Source organism: Mastomys coucha, unplaced genomic scaffold (genome assembly GCF_008632895.1).
Source record: "Mastomys coucha isolate ucsf_1 unplaced genomic scaffold, UCSF_Mcou_1 pScaffold2, whole genome shotgun sequence".
NCBI classification, from domain to species: Eukaryota; Metazoa; Chordata; class Mammalia; order Rodentia; family Muridae; genus Mastomys; species Mastomys coucha.
Window position 1 is genome coordinate 3,721,335 of NW_022196902.1, and position 16,509 is coordinate 3,737,843.

General features: G+C 41.6%; 1 protein-coding gene and 1 non-coding gene across 2 annotated transcripts in view; one reads left to right on the top strand and one right to left on the bottom strand.

Annotated features, from left to right (window-relative positions):
* Window positions 1–6,065: 6,065 nt before the first annotated feature.
* LOC116097957 lies at window positions 6,066–6,198 on the bottom strand. The gene has a single exon (XR_004121622.1). It is a non-coding gene; the product is annotated as a small nucleolar RNA SNORA70 (small nucleolar RNA).
* Window positions 6,199–13,233: 7,035 nt separating this feature from the next.
* Window positions 13,234–16,509, top strand: part of Epm2a (EPM2A glucan phosphatase, laforin) — a 109,155-nt gene continuing 105,879 nt past the window's right edge. The window contains exon 1 of the mRNA XM_031380390.1: window positions 13,234–13,626. Within this exon, the coding sequence (XP_031236250.1) occupies window positions 13,326–13,626 (301 nt within the window). The 5' untranslated portion in view covers window positions 13,234–13,325. The remainder of the gene's footprint in view (window positions 13,627–16,509) is intronic.

Sequence of the window (16,509 nt, forward strand, 5' to 3'; positions counted from 1 at the left end):
TACACAGGAATCAGCATGTCTGCATGTAGGAGGCTGAGGGACCCTGCATCCCATTTGTTTTTGATTGGTAAATAAAGTTACCAGAGGTCAATGGCTGGGCAGGGAGACAGAAGTGGGACTTTAGGATTCCTGGGCAAGGGACTAAGAAAAGGCAGGAAGGGAGAGTTGCCTTGCCAGGAAAGGAGTAAAGACTAGGCCTGAGAGGTACAGAAAAGGGAACATAGCAATCATGTAAGAGTTGAGGATCATTGCCCAGGAGGACTGCAGGGCTGGGGCTGGGTCAGCAAAGATGGAATATAGATTTTAGTAAGTAATAACTCAGGAATATCGGAGGGAAGTGTGTTAGCTGCGTGGAGTTAAGACGAAAGCTCAATAAGGCATATTAAAATATAAGGCTCTGTCTCTGTCTGTCTGTCTGTCTGTCTGTCTGTCTGTCTGTCTCTCTCTCTCTCTCTCTCTCTCTCTCTCTCTCTGTGTGTGTGTGTGTGTGTTTCATTCTGTCATTCTGGAACCCAGAAAATTGGGGCAGGTATCAAGGAATGCATGTAGCCACTGCAGAGTCGATTAGAGAAGAGACTAATTGGCAACTGCAACAGGAACTCAGGAGTCTGCCTCTTGTAACCTGTAGATGTAAACATAACAGTTCTTTCTTTGAACGTCTAGCCATAGTACTAAGTACCTTAAATTAAAGGCACTGATGTGTTGAAATTGTGTGTTGATGTATTGTGTGGAAAAATTTCTAGTCACACCCATTGAATCAATTGCCACCACACCTGTGTGTCTGCCTTCATCCACACACGGACAGGTCTTCTGGAATGGGAGTTAGAGCCTGTAAAAAAATTAAGGGAACTTGGAATGCGGGAAGGGGTTAAAAAATGAGACCGAGGCATGGTGCACTTCCAGTCCTCCATCATTATTGAATTCCCTTTGTTACAAGCAGGTAGGTAGAGAAAAACCCCTCCCCCAGTCCGTCAGCAATTCATGGCCCAATCAGCATCTTCATCTTCAGTGTCTGGAGGCGGGACTTCTGGCATAATAGGAACTTGGAGAGAGGCGTGGCTATTAGTAGGAGGTTGGAGAGAGGCATGGCTCTTTGCAGGAGCTTAGAGAAAGGCGTGTCTATTTGTGACAAGGCAAGGTCTAAAAGCTCTTAGCTGGAGGAGGGTCACACACCTGGAATATGTAAAATTAATTAACTGTGAGACTGTTAGGAAGATTCAGGTGTGTCAGTGGCCCTGACGTGACTGTGTCAGAGTTGATGTTGATGTAAGCTATGTTAGAATGGATGAACAGTTAACTGATAGTTAAAGATTTTGAAATAAATTAACCGTCTCCTCAGAGGGAGAATAAATCACATTTCCTAAGAAGGAAATATATTTGCCTTACAAAGATGTTTACTTGCTAAAAGCAATTTCATTTACTTAGCACCTAATAAGTTGGGTAACTTTAGGAGATTATTAAGTGTGTGTTAGTTCTTGTGAAAGACCAGATCTTGGGTTCAGACTCCACCTTTGAGAACCTGATCTAAGGCTGTACTCCATTTAACTAACAGGTCAGTATCTAGCAGCAGTTTTCAGGTTACCCTACCAACAAGACCTGTATCTAGCACCAGTTTCCAGGTTACCGGCCCTCACCGAAACCTTAGTCTAGTACCAGTTTCCAGGTTATCCCCCAACAAATCTGCATCTCCAGGTGATAAGCCTGCTCCTGACACTTCACTTCCTAACAACCATCAATCAGGAGGAACGAGAAGTTAAGTTTATGGTTTGGCTCCCAGCTCAGCCAATTATGTTAAAGGCTACAACTCCCCCCCACCCCCATTAGATGCTTGCCAGACTAGAAACACCCCTTGCTTGCCATTTCCTATAAAACCTTGTTCTGATGAGGGTTCAGAACTGCTTCACCAAACCGTCCTGTGGGTCAATGGTGAGTAAGCCCAAGCTCGAGTTTGTAAATGAAGACCCTAGTGTGAATTGGCTCCTGGTTGGTCTTTTGGGGTTCTCGAATGCTTCCTGGTATACTTGCCTTACTGATAAGTTTGTGGGTATATGAGCACACATACTCCTGAAAGAAATATGGAAATAGATTGTAACTGCTTACACTGGCAACTTTCTGCTACTATGAGACAACACCACTGTCTCATGTCTTTTGTTAACCAAGGGTATATGGAATGGCTTTTCCCTTGATTTTAATAAGGCTCATGTTCTTTTTTCTCAATAAACACACAAACTATTTGTTCTTTGTTTTTCTATTTTCTTCTTTATAGAGCTAGCATGCTTATCTCCTTATTTATTGTCTACATTACAAATTTTGAAATAGGAAGCATATAAGCTAAAGTATATAATTAGTCTAAAAGTTGACTGAGAAAGGCAAATATGTTTGCCATATAATTATCTTAATATATAATTTATGAGATCCGGAATTCATTACTCTCAAATGATATGCCTGAGATGGTCCGCCTCTTTGCATTTGTTGATAGTGGCCTATGGCTTGGGAACCAGTCCTTCTACCTGCATGGAGAGCATCCTTTTTCTTTTTTTGCTAACACTACAGTTTTGGTCGAAAGTCCTCTGTGGTGACATTTCCGACCCAAGCTTCCTCTGCTCTCCCTGCTTCAGCCTTTTCTTACCTGCAACAGACCATGAATTATATTAAGCTATTACTCCATCATAAGCATTTTAGTGTCATTAAAATGTAAAGAGAGGGTTGTCATTCAACTCTGTGTTTTTATATTAAGCAACTATGCTGAGCTCTGTGAAGGCAACAAACATGTCTTGGATATCTTTGTGTGTTCCAAGTGACTTAACTCAAGGAAGTAGCCCTCAAAAGCATTTGTAAATGGATTGCTTTTCAAATAGATGTATTTGGGGGAAGAATTTGAATACATTAAAAATTATTTTTCCCATCTACCACTACAAAGTGCAAATCAGTACCCTGTTGTAGGGTAGAGAGAGAAAATTCTGCTTTTCTAAATTCCAAGTAATTAGGTTTATGGGCATTTTCCACTGAAAGTTGTAGACTAGGTAGTCCTAATGCTTGAGAGGCAAGAGGATCTGTGTGCGTTTGAGGCTAGCTGAGCTGCATATCAGACTCTGTCTCAATAAAAGGGATTCAAACTCAACTCATAAGTCCAGATTTTAGTATAATTGATATACTATGCAAGTCATACATTTAAAAAATAATTTTATTATTTTCTATTTTGTATGTGTGGGTGTTTTGCCTGCATCTATGTCTGGGTACCATGTGAATTCAGTGCCCATGGATGGAGTCCAGAAGCAAGTGTCAGACCCTCTGAGACTGGAGTTACAGACAATTATGAGCTACAATGTGGATGCTGGAAATTGAATCCGATCCGCTGGAAGAGCAGCCAGTGCCTTTTAACCACGGAGCCATCTCTCCACTGACCAAATTGCCTATCTAAAGTATAAAACCAGTGACTTTTTAGAACATTCAGTGTTGTATAACTGTCACTACAACTAATGTTGAAACATTTTGTCACCTCCCCAAAGAACCTAAATTCTTTAATAGTTTTTCCCCATTCTCTCTACGGCCACTTAACTTGCTTCCTACCTCGGCAGACGTGCTTGCTTAGTCTGCCCATTTCGTATATATGGAAGCATATTACCCATGGTGCTTTGTGCTTATTAGCATCATGTTGTTCAGGTTCATTTGTGTCGGGACAAGTATCAATAGCTCACTGCTTTGATTCCATCCCATCCTATGATGCAAATGTTGTAGATCTGCTTATGAGTTGATAAGCAGTTGGGTTGCCTCAGGTTTGGATTGTTCTGAGTAATGTTGCTGTGACACTCTATGCAAAAGCTCTTGAGTGACATGTTTTCTCATAAAGGAAAGGAAGGGACGAGTTGTTTGGCAACTGTCTGTTTAACTTTGGGAGGAACTGTCAAATTTTCAGTATTTTATGTTCTCATGAACATTAGATGGATTTTCCGAAAATTTTCTGAACACTCATGCTATATTTAAAAAATGCTGTTGGCTGAAGGGGGCTGCGAAATGGACTCTCTCAGTAGGAAAATAACTAACATCCAGACTTAATTTCTGGAATACAGCTTGAATAACAGAGACTGAAACAGCAGGGCAGTCAAGCCCACACAGCCTAGGAAGGCTTTGAACTTGCCGTTAGCCTCCTGCCTAAGTCACCACATTACTGGGATTTGCCCAGCCTAGAATTATTTCATTTTTCATGCACTTTCCATGATTTGATTTACCTTACTATTATTAAGGTCAACCTACCATGTTCATTATGTATGGAATTTTGTGCATATTTATCTGCTAACAATGCAGGCACATTCTCCTGGTAGAATAGATGAACTGAAAATGCAGTTTAATAGCCCAGTAGAAAGTTACTCAACTTTTACGCTGTAACCTAATAATCTTTCTCTTGGTTTCGTTCAGTGTTTGTTGAATTCTCTTCAGCTAGTTAACCAATCTGCCATTCTCTCATTTTATTTACATAAGAATTATTTTGAAAAATTATACTTTCACTATGTCCTTATTACACCCTCAAATAAATATTTACTTTGAAGTATGTGGTTAGTTCCTCTAATTAAATATGAGTATGTTACCTCCCAGTAGTAGACGGGTTCTTTAGAAGAACAAAAGCAACAGTATGTGCATGTGTCTGTATACATATACACATTCTAAATGAGGGTCTATTACATTAGCTTACGTGATCGGGTCTCAGTCCAACAGTGGGCATATGCATACTGGAGAGGCTGAGAAGCTGCATACTTCAGCAGGAATCCAGGACTGGAGACCTGGAAGAGCCTTAGTCTCTGATATTCAGTGGACAGTATGTATTAGTCAGGGTTTTCTAGATTCACAGAACTTACAGAAGGTCTCTGTATCTATATATTAAGGGAATTTATTTTAATGACTTACTGCCTGCAGTCCAACAATGGGCATCTGTGAATGAGAAGTCTGAGAATCTAGTAGTTGCTCAGGGCTAGATGTTTCACCTGGTCTTCTGTATAAGCTAAAATTCCGAAGAAGTAGGTTCTAACAGACGTGCTGGCAAGTAAGTGCAAGCAGATTACAGGCATGTACCACCATGTCTGGACCTAAGCTGTTCTTTACTTGGAACTTTCTCTGTCCCAGGCTGGCCTTGAACTCAGAGATCTGCTTGCCTCCATCTCCTGGTATTAAAAGCATGTACTACCTTGCCCAGGCCTAAGATTTTCATGAGCGCTATGCCACAAGATCCAGATCACAGGTATACCCTCCATTTCTGGATTGCAGTTCATTCCAGATAGTCAAATTGACAGCAGAGATCATCATCACAGTGGAAGCCCGAAGAGGCTGGAGTTTGCTGACAGCAGAAGATGGAGCAGCAAAGATAGGCACACTGGTTCAGGAAGAAACAGAACCAAGTAGGAAATGCTGCTTTTTCCTTAGGCCTCTTCATAGCTGAGCCTGGAGGTGCCTTGCCCTTTGAAGGTGAGACTTCCCCCTTCTAAATTCTCCATACCCTCTTCTGGATTCCATGGGGCACCTGCAGGCACATGGGCATATGCACTTAAATACACACAACAAGATTTTCTAGAAACAATGGTTTCAAACTTACTTTCCGCCTAGACCCAATCAGTTCCATGTCTGAAATACTCTTTTTTTCCACTCTAGGTTTGATGTGAGATATATTGGTAAGTATGATTGGCAGGGTATATGGGATCCAGCACCCAAAGCCCTCAGGACTTCAGGGTCTACTGTTTGCCAGGAGTCAATAATTGGGGATTTATCTGACCCCACAAGCCATCAGGGATGAGCCACTTCCCATTTACCTCCTCTTCCACCTGATCTAAATGTGGTGGAGCCCACTCACTTCTTTGAGACGTGGATCTTTTGGTTTGCAGGGAACTTGAACATGGCCCTGTGTAGGGTCTTTGCCACATTCTCCTTATTCTACAGCTCGGAGCAGATGGACATGATGGCCTGGCCAGTATGTATCCTGGCCACTGTGTGCTGGAGCTTCTCAATGTCACGCTGTAGACCTGTCTGAAGCCTAGATTGGGAAAGCACGGAGATGAGACATGTCACTATCCATCAGAAACTGTCTCCATGGATCTGCCTCATGGACACCAGTGCAAGCATCTGGCTACATACCCTATGCCCAGAGACTTGTTTGTAGCCATTCCTAACCAGGCCCCTAGGAGGAAAGGAACTTGTTCGGCTAAACTTTTTTTTTTTTCCCCGAGATAGGGTTTCTTTGTATAGCCCTGGTGTAGACCAGGCTGGCCTCAAACTCAGAAATCTGCCTGCCCCTGTCTCCCAAGTGCTAGGATGAAAGGCATGCATCACCACTGCCCGACATCAGCTAAACTTAGAAGACTTTTTTTTATTCAGTTGGGGTACAAGCCCTGCAATCAGGAGACAGAATGAGTTTGAGGCCAGCCTGATCTATATAGGGAGTTGAGACAATGTTTTAAAAACTAAGACAAAAAATATGTTTATTCTTATATAACACACAGTAGTTAGAAAAAAAAACCCACAAATCGCTAAATTTTTTTTTGCTGGGTTTGTCCCCACCCATGTTTCCACTACTCAAAAACAAACAAACAAACAAACAAACAAACATGACGCCCCGTTACTCTTTCATCACTTTCATCCCCTTTTCTCTAAATATTTTCAAGCGCCCATAAGAACATCCTTCCAGCTACTCAGTGTTTTAAAGAAAGGCATTAGGTATCTTTCAGTCAACCTACCACAGACTTAGGATCTTTTATATTTGAAGGAAGCCTTAAACTTCAAGGTCTCACCAACTTGGCCTTCACTGTCTCCTGGCAGACTTCATTTAGGTCACTGCCTTAAGAAAGGCCTTGCTGAGTAGGGGTTCTCGAGGGAGGGAGGAGGTGTGGCTTTACAATGATTGGGGTGGGAGAAGATGAACAGGCAAAGGGTGGCACCATGTGTTTTGAAATGGTATATGCTTCACTGTAACTGTATAGTGGGCGTGTTGGTTAGAGTTTTACTGTTGTGAAGAGACACCATGACCAAGGCAAGTCCTATAAAAGACATTTCATTGGGGCTGGCTTATAGATTCAGAGGTTTCAGTCCTTTATCACCATGGCAGGAAGCATGGCAGCATGAAGGCAGGCATGGTGCTGGAGAAGCTGATATTTCTATATCTTGTTCCAAAGGCAAACAGGAGAAAACTGGTTTCCTGGCAGCTAGGAAGAGAGTCTCAAAGCCCACCCCGACAGCAACATACTTCCTCCAACAAGGCCGCACCACCTAATAGTGTTACTCCCTGAGACAAACATATTCAAGCCACGATAGTGGGGATCTTGTTTTTGTTTTTGATTATGTGTATGCTTGTGCAGAGGTACATGCAGGTGAACCCAGCTGTCTGAAGAGGCAAGAAGAGATGGTAAATCCTCTCTAGCCGTAGTTATAAGCAGTGGTAGGAACTGAACTCCAACCCTCAAAAGCAGTATATGCTCTCACTGAGAAAGCATTTCTCCTTCCCCTTGGGGATAGCTTTCTTTCTTTCTTTTTTAAAATATTTATTTATTTATTTTATGTATATGAATACACACTGTAGCTGTACAGATGGTTGTGAGCCTTTATCTGGTTGCTGGGAATTGACTTTAGGATCTCTGCTCACTCCGGTTAACCCCACTCGCTCAGTCCCTGCTTGCTCTGGCCCAAAGATTTTATTTATTACTATAAATAAGTACACTGTAGCTGTCTTCAGGTGCACCAGAAGAGGGCGTCAGATTTCATTATGGGTTGTTGCTGGGATTTGAACTCATGACCTTCGGAAGAGCAGTTGGTGCTCTTACCCGCTGAGCCATCTCACCAGCCCAAAGGGGATAGCTTTCAAACTAACATTTTTATAGTAAAATGAGGAATGATAACATAAATGGGGACTATGGTATAAATAAGATAAAGGAGCATGACGAAGATGTAGGAGATGACGTATGGGGATGGGTGGGGGAGGAAGGGCTCTCTGATGGGGTGGACACACAATGGAATCACTGGAAAAATGTTATGAGGTCTTGAGAAAACCCATAAATATAGCTTATATCCCTTCTGCTCTCCCACATTTCCAGAGGGTTTTTTTTTATTAGATATTTTCTTTATTTACATGTAAATTTCTCCATTCCCAGTTTCCCCTCCAAAAAACAAAGAAACAAACAAAAACAACCAAAACAAACCTCTGTTGCCTCCCACTTCCCCATGCCTGCCACCCCGCCCTCTCCCACTTTCTGGCCCTGGCATTCCCCTACACTGGGGCACAGAACCTTCACAGGGCTGAGGTCCTCTCCTCCTATTGATGATCGAATTTGCAATCCTCCAGAGGGGTTTTGAATAGCCTAATACACTGCTTTCTTTCTTTCTCTTTTTAAAAAAAGATTTACTTATTTTATTTTATGTGTATGAGTACACTATAGCTGTGCAGATGGCCGTGAGCCATCATGTGGCTGCTGAGAACTGAACTCAGGACATGGTAGCTGTCTTCAGATGCACCAGAAGAGGGTGTCAGATCTCATTACCGGTGGTTGTGAGCCACCATGTGGTTGCTGGGATTTGAACTCAGGACCTTCGGAAGAGCACTCAGTGCTCTTACTGGCTGAGCTATCTTGCCAGCCCCCTAACACACTATGACTAACTAATGGGCACTTCTAAGCTTTGTTCAAACTTCCACTGGGCTCTGCTCTTTAAGGCACAAAATCAGGACAGTATATGCACCACATTTAACTTTTATATGTGTTCTTTGAAGTAATAAACTGATACTTAAACTGTACCAGTGTTACTTGAACTTGTGACTTCTATCCATTAGCATGCATCTACATAGACAGAATCATAAGGGATGATTTACAACTCCCTGGCTGATGAAAGACATAGTCAGAAACATAAATCACAACAGGATCATGTAATAGCTTTCCCAAGGGGACTTTGAAAGAATGAATAGTTAAATGGGATCCTGAAACTCTTAGGTTTGAATTTATTACCCATTCTCCAAGAAATATTATAGTTATATATAAGATGGCATTATAGAAATGGAATTCAATGACAGAAAAATTGGCTGGTCTTTTAAAAATGATTACTAGGATGAAGTTACTCCATGGAGTTAAGTTTTTGCTCTAAATTCAGCATATCATTGTAGCATTTAAATCCAACTATAAATGGATTTAATAGGTAATTCTCTGAATAAATACTAATATTTTTGAAATGTAAAGGGAGATATAACACAGAAAATTCAAGAAAGAAAAACATCTGGGTATAATGCAGTTTAACCACTGGATGTATACTCTAGCAGAGTTTTCTAAATCTGTGTTTCTGGTGTCAACACAACAAATCCACAAACCAGGTGTGGTAGTTCAAGCCTCCAACCCCAGAGCTTGGGAGGCTGGGGCAAAAGGATCAAAAATTTAAGGGAATTAGCACAAATACTGAGTTTGAATCCAGTCTGGCTGTATGAGATGCCCATATAGGTGTGTAAGAGCATAAAACCTTGGTTTCCTATGATTTAAAGTCAAATCTATCCTATTTATCAAAATAATTTGTATAGACTCATGATAATTTTAAAATTTCATCAGGGGTTTATCTATGATTCCTAGGGATGAAATTGGTTGTAGGAAATTACAAGACATTCATTTTCTGTTAAAAGATGAAAGAGAATAATATTTGAACATACTTGAAAGACTGGTGAGATTCCTCAATGGATCAAAGTGCTTGCTGTCAAGCTTGACGACCTGATTTCAATCCCCAAGACCCATATGGTGGAAGAGAATTGAGTCCTGATTTTCACACACACACACACACACACACACACACACACAGACACACAGACACACACAGACACACACCTGAAAAAATACACAAAGATTTAAATGCATTTGTTAGCAAAATCGATGCCTTTTAGCATGTGACTTTGTTTGCAAAATCGATGCGGTTTAGCATGTGACTTTTCCCTTTGTTTATTGTAGACTGAGCCCTTCTGTACCGCAGTTTCCTTGCATCTGAAAGTGGGGATAACATTGTAGTTACCTCACAGGACTGTTGAGACTCAAATGAGACAATCTAACAAGAAAAACCTGGCCTGACTCATAATAAGGTCGCAGTGACTATTACTATGGTAGATATAGTCAAATGATTGACAGTCAAAATTTGATTGAGATCATCTTGACAGATGTTGCTTAATCCATAATTTGATATTCTTTTTTTTTTTTGACTTACTCTTTTCTTGGTACACAATGTGACTAACCATCAAAATTTCACCCTACTTAGATCCATGCCTTAAATAAACAATCACATATTTTGTTGAGTGGCTGAGAAGGATGTTGCAGGATTTTCCCTGTCCAATTACATTAGGGCAGCAGGAGCCCTGCAATTGGACAGGAAAAGGGAAGGCGGAGCTAACGGTTGCAGAGACAGCCTCTCAGGAGAGAGATGATAGGGAGAAAGAGAATGGAGGTAGACACGAACCAGCCACAGGCAGCTATGATAACAGATAGTTAGAATAATTGGGATAAAGCTTTTTTCATCATCAGTTGGCTCTAAAATTGTTGTATTGGCATCTTGTAAATTGTGAATTTTATTGATACATAAATCTGATTGACTAATTATTAGCTTTAAGAGTTTTGCTTCTACCGGGGAAATGGATGTTGTGTTGGCTGACGGTGCATAGGCAGTCATTGCGTGGCAGCAGGAGGAACTCAGGGGTTCCGGCCCCTCCAGAGGCGGGCAGAGAGACCAGCGAGTTGAGGTCACCCGGCTGGAGCCCTGTGGTCGTCTCTCTTTTTTAATGTTTCCCATGACAGAAGGGTGGTTCTTACAATGGTTAAAACATCTAGTCTCTTTGTAATGAAAAGGAAGAAAAAAGTAAAGGTTCTTTGAACCATGACTGATTTCTCTTTCTGCCATTATTTCACTTATGAGCGGGCAAGGTTCACTCTGGAGATCTGGCAGAAAAAGTTCCGTGTGAAAACCCCATGATACAGGCAGCACTGCACACAAGAGTTAGAGCCTTCTTCCTGCAGAAACGAGTCACTGAAGTCTGAATTTCAAAAAAGACAGGTAGTCCTCTTTGCATGGCCAAATGACCATTGTCTTCCTAAAACGACTCCAAGAATGTTCTGTAACACAGACTTAAATAGACTGACCCATTTGCCACACTCAGCTCACTTCTGATTTGTTACTGAATCAGCCAAGTTTGGCAGGCCTGATTTTTTGTTTGTTTGTTTCTGTGTTTGTTTTCACATTTTCATGTTTATATCCTTAAACAGAGCAACCAAGCAAATTCTAAGTAGAATCTTTTAATTTTGAGAGTGTTTAAGAGTGACACATAGTAGTTGTAGTATTCATTTACTAACTGTTCTATAAACTGAGTTTTGTGTATTTTACTTTTTTCTAGTTTGGTCTGACAGATTTTCTACATATGCATAAAATTCTGACTTTTCTCTTGACACCATCTTCCAAATATTGATAACTATGCTTCTGATTTTTAAACTCATTTTGGGGATATGTATCAGATTAAACATGTGAATAAAGAATATGAAAAGTATTCTTTATTCTTTATAATATGTTTTATAGACAGTCATTTTGGGCTGTCTATAAAACAATTAACAATGAACAGACATTTCTTTTTTTTTTAACTTTTATTGCATTATGAGAAAAGTTACATGATTTCAATTTATCTGAATTTGTTAACATTTAAAAACATATTTTAAGTAAATAGAATTAAATCACATTCTTGTTTTCCTTTTGTACCCCAACTCCTCCCAGAGACCCGCCCTTAAATACCTACAATATCTTTTTTGTCATATTCCTTAAAAATTTATAAAATATTATAACAATAAAAATGAGTATTATAAAAGTTGTCTGATATAAAACAACAATCAATTTAACAGTCTTATGTAGATGCTTGTCTACAGCAATACTGAAAATACATACATTTTCCCCTTATAAATTTTAAATAACTCCAAACATATTAACTGTATATTTCAAAATAATACACCACTACTAGTATTTTCTTAAATGAACATAAATATATAAAGTCTTTTTGTTTTTTCATTTGTTTTGTTTTTTTGTTTTGCAGAGTTTAAAATCTTGGCTCTTACTATGGTACAAGCCCAAAATAAGAACAATTTTTGGACATTGGATTTCATTGTAATAAGGCTGTACTTCAACGACCCACACACCACCAAAGGGTTTTACCTCCATCATAGCTAAACTGAGAGTTGATAGTTCTGGTGCACCAAGAAATGAATTGTAGGCATGATTTTTGGATACAGACTTCCTGCTATGGTCAAAACTATTTGACTTGAGTGAATGACTTCATTCTCAGCCCACAGAGAACAGGTTACATTCATTTAAGAAGAGCTACAAATGTCAAGCAAAGCATTCAGTCTCATTCTTAAACAGACATTTATTTATTCATATCAATAAGATGAAGTAGCCTCCTCTGCTCCCAGAATAGTTTTTTCTTTTGGCCAAATAATGACACAGCTGTTTCTTGATCTAAAGTGCTAATATTTGTAAGAAGAAAATTTTATTTATTTTTCTGTTGTTTCCCAAGAAGCAAACTTTATCACACACACACACACACACACACACACTCACGGTTGGGCTCTGGTGATGCAGGTCTGTAATCCTAGGAGCTGAGCCAGTAGGATCTCAAAAGTTTGTGCCCAGTCTGGTATTCACAGTGAGACCAGACCAAGCCTTGTCATCTCACAATCAAGATTTTGTCTTGTTTTGATCTTGAGATCAACTTCCACACGTTAAAAACAGGTTTTATGTTTGTTTGTTTTTTGATTTTTTTTGTTTTGTTTTATTTTTTCTATAGTCCCTTTAGGCAAGGGAAAGTATGTTGTGTGTTTGATAAACTCTGGGTTTTTGCGTTTGGAGTGGAGGATCTCTAAAGACCATTGTTCTTATGGATTATTCCCACTTTATAATCAGAGGCCCACAGGGACTAAATGTTGGGGTGCTTGATTGATGGTTACAGGTAAGTCTTGGATCATCGCCAACTTCACTGAGGCTGGGGGTTCAGGCTAGAAGCTCTTTCTTCCTTTGTGACTTAGTAAAAGTGATTTCAGATCTCTAGGAAGACGACTGGACAACGTTGGGGTGTCGTTTTCCTCTCTCCTAGCTGCAGTGTGGGTCCGACCCCCGAATGCCCCCTTCCCACGGCCGCAACTCCGGGACGCCTGGGAACCCAAATCCCGCGGCCGCGTGACCAGGCTACAAACGCGCGGCGCCGCACGTGTCCGCGCAGCGCCAGGGCTCGCGCTGCCGCTACCGCCGCCGCCGCCGCCGCCGCCGCCGCTCGCCAGGCTCCCAGGACCCGGGCCACCGCCATGCTCTTCCGCTTTGGCGTGGTGGTGCCGCCCGCTGTGGCCGGCGCTCGGCAGGAGCTGCTGCTCGCGGGATCGCGGCCCGAGCTGGGGCGCTGGGAGCCGCGCGGCGCCGTGCGTCTCCGGCCGGCGGGTACGGCGGCGGGCGCGACCGCGCTGGTGCTGCAGGAGCCCGGCCTGTGGCTCGCCGAGGTAGAGCTGGAGACGTACGAGGAGGAAGCCGGCGGGGCGGAGCCGGGCCGCGTTGACACGTTCTGGTACAAGTTCCTGCAGCGCGAGCCTGGAGGCGAGCTGCACTGGGAAGGTACTGCGCACCGGGGCCCCGAGACCCGCACCCCGCAGCTCTCCGTGCACCCGGGCCGCGGCCTCGGGGGCGCGCACCCCGCAGCTCGCACGCTCCCAAAGCTCTCGGTGCACCCGGGCGGCAGCTCGCACGCTCCCGCGGCTCGCACGCTCCCGCAGCTCTCCGTGTACCCCAGCCGCAGCCTCAGGGGCGCGCTCCCGCAGCTCCCAGTGCACCCCACTGTTGGCCACCGCTCGACCACTCCCATCTTGACCCTATCCCGTTACACCGCGACGCCCTAGGCCGGATCAAGACCCAGGCCCATGGTCCTCCTGCCTTAGGCCTCTCCTAATCCACTCAAAAGTGACCCACGCCAGACTACAAAGGGCCGCTTACTGGAGGGAATTTGTCCTTAGAGTTTTGAGACTGAATCAGTGGGAAATAGCAAGCTCCTCCCCCAAAGTCAGCTCGCCGCGATAGAAGACAATTGAGACATGGGCTTGATTTCTTAAAATACGTGAAGAGTAATAATAGCGGTTGTAAAGAAAAAATAAAAGTAAATAATCAGTTGTGATAGCACAAATCTGTAATCTCAGAACTTGGGAGGTTGAGGCGGGAGGATTGCTGGGAGTTCCCCAACCAGCCTAGGCTACAAAGTGAGAACTTATTTCACAAAAATATTGTAATAAGAATATATGAGTGAAAGCAGCATTTCCACCATACAACACCTAAACACATTGCCTGTATGCATGTGCGCGTGTAACTGTTTGAACAAATATTGTACAATATATAATTTTGAATATTTATTTTTTTATTTAACAATATTAATACAGCTCAGGCTTATTTGCATAATGATGTGTTTTACTTTTTTTGTTGTTGCTTTTTTTGTTGTTGTTGTTTTTCGAGACAGGGTTTCTCTGTGTAGCCCTGGCTGTCCTGGAACTCACTCTGTAGACCAGGCTGGCCTCGAACTTAGAAATCTGCCTGTTTCTGCCTCCCAAGTGCTGGGATTAAAGGCGTGTGCCACCATTGCCCGGTGTGTTTTACTTTTTACTTTTTAAGTGGAGAAAAAAAATAGTGTGCACCTGTTACTGTGCATTAAGGTTCCTTTTGTTTTCGAGATTCTTGGATTGGAATTCAAGTGCAGTTTTCTTTCTAGCATTTGGAAATGTTTCTGTACAATAGATTTAGAGAAGCCAAAAATGTAGCCACTTTACATTTCAGTAAGGAATGTCTTGAGAACTCGGTAGCAGCGTGTCCACTGACCACCCTGGGTGGATCAAGACAGCCTTTTCTGTGAAGGAAGTAAGTATGGTGTGAACTCAACCTGTATGGCTCAGTGGTTCTCTTAGTCTCATGGAGGAAAAGCATGAGAAGTTCGTATGGGCAGAAAAACAGGCCAAGAGCCAGTCATTGTGGAAACCAAGAATGCGGAGAAACAAAAACAAAACCCACGAAGAGCACATGGTTTACAGAGCTATGTTTATTACCTTTGCTGGCGTTTTCGGCCACTCCCGGGTTGGATGGTCAGCTAGCATTTCGTTATGGCAGAGACCGTTGGCTGCCCTTCCTTTACAGTGCATTTCTACTGATGTTACTGTGTTCTTTTCCACAGTAAAAAAGCATCTGATCATTTTCCTAACAGCGCATGGTGTACTAGCTTGTCCATTGCCAGCTCCTGTCCTTGATTAGCTTTTCCAATCCCTCCCAAAGTGCTGACGGTTGGGTTGCTGTTTCTTAGTGCATCCACTTTAACTTGTCTGTTCTCGATTTTTCTGAAAGTTACCACTTACATTATATATAATTTGCAAAAATTAGTATCTATTGACACCTGCTGGAAATGCATAAAATTAGCAATTGTACATGCTATGAAATATGAAGAATTTAGTCCATGTTCATTACTCCTTCCTTGCTGGTTTTAATGTCCTTATTTTAAATTATAGATGTGATATTGACTTTTATTTTATAGAGTTCATTTTAACCTATTAAAGACACTTCTTTTTAAAAATATTTCTAAAATAATAAAACATACCCCACTCATTCTCTGTATTCTGACTTTGTTTCTGAGTTAGGTTTCACGTGTTCATGTTCTGTTTTCTCAGTCACCAGCACCTTCTTGTAGATGGGTAGGTTGGTTGTGAGGATTGGAAATGAACAAGGAGCTGCTGTGTTTAAGAGCAGGGATAATTGGGTGGAAGGGGCTAAACTGTCTAATCCAGGAATATGGTTTGTTAGACCAGGGCAGACTGATGGGAGGCAGTGCATGGACAGCTAGCTAGCCTGTAGACCAGGGCAGACTGATGGGAAGCAGTGCGTGGACAGCTAGCCTGTAGACCAGGGCAATCAAGCCTTCTTCCTCAGTCTCTGGAGTGCTGAGAAACAGGTGTGAACCACTGTGCTTGCTACTTTTGCTATTGTCATTGCAAACCAAGACCTTGTACTCTCAGTCTCAAAAATAAATAAATAAATAAATAAATAGGAGGCTGGATATGGTGGTGTATGACTTAAATCCTAGCACTCAAGAGTTCAGAAGCCAGCCTGGTGTACAAAGTGAGTTCCAGGACATTCAGAGCTACACAGAGATCCCATTTCAAAACCACCAAAAATTATTTTATTACTAAGTAAACAAAAGGAAAAAGAAAATGAATTTCCAGAAGCAGAAGCTGTCTCTGGATGGGTCTCCTTTCTTCACTATACTATAATATATGTATATAATATGGTATTATAATATAACATAATTATATATTGTGCATGTTAATATATCAATAATTAATGCATATTAAATATAACATTCATAATTATTAATCATATTATACATTACATATAACATATATGATATATGGTATATCATATATTATATACTATATAAATACTTTTCCTATATCATGTATAATATATGATATA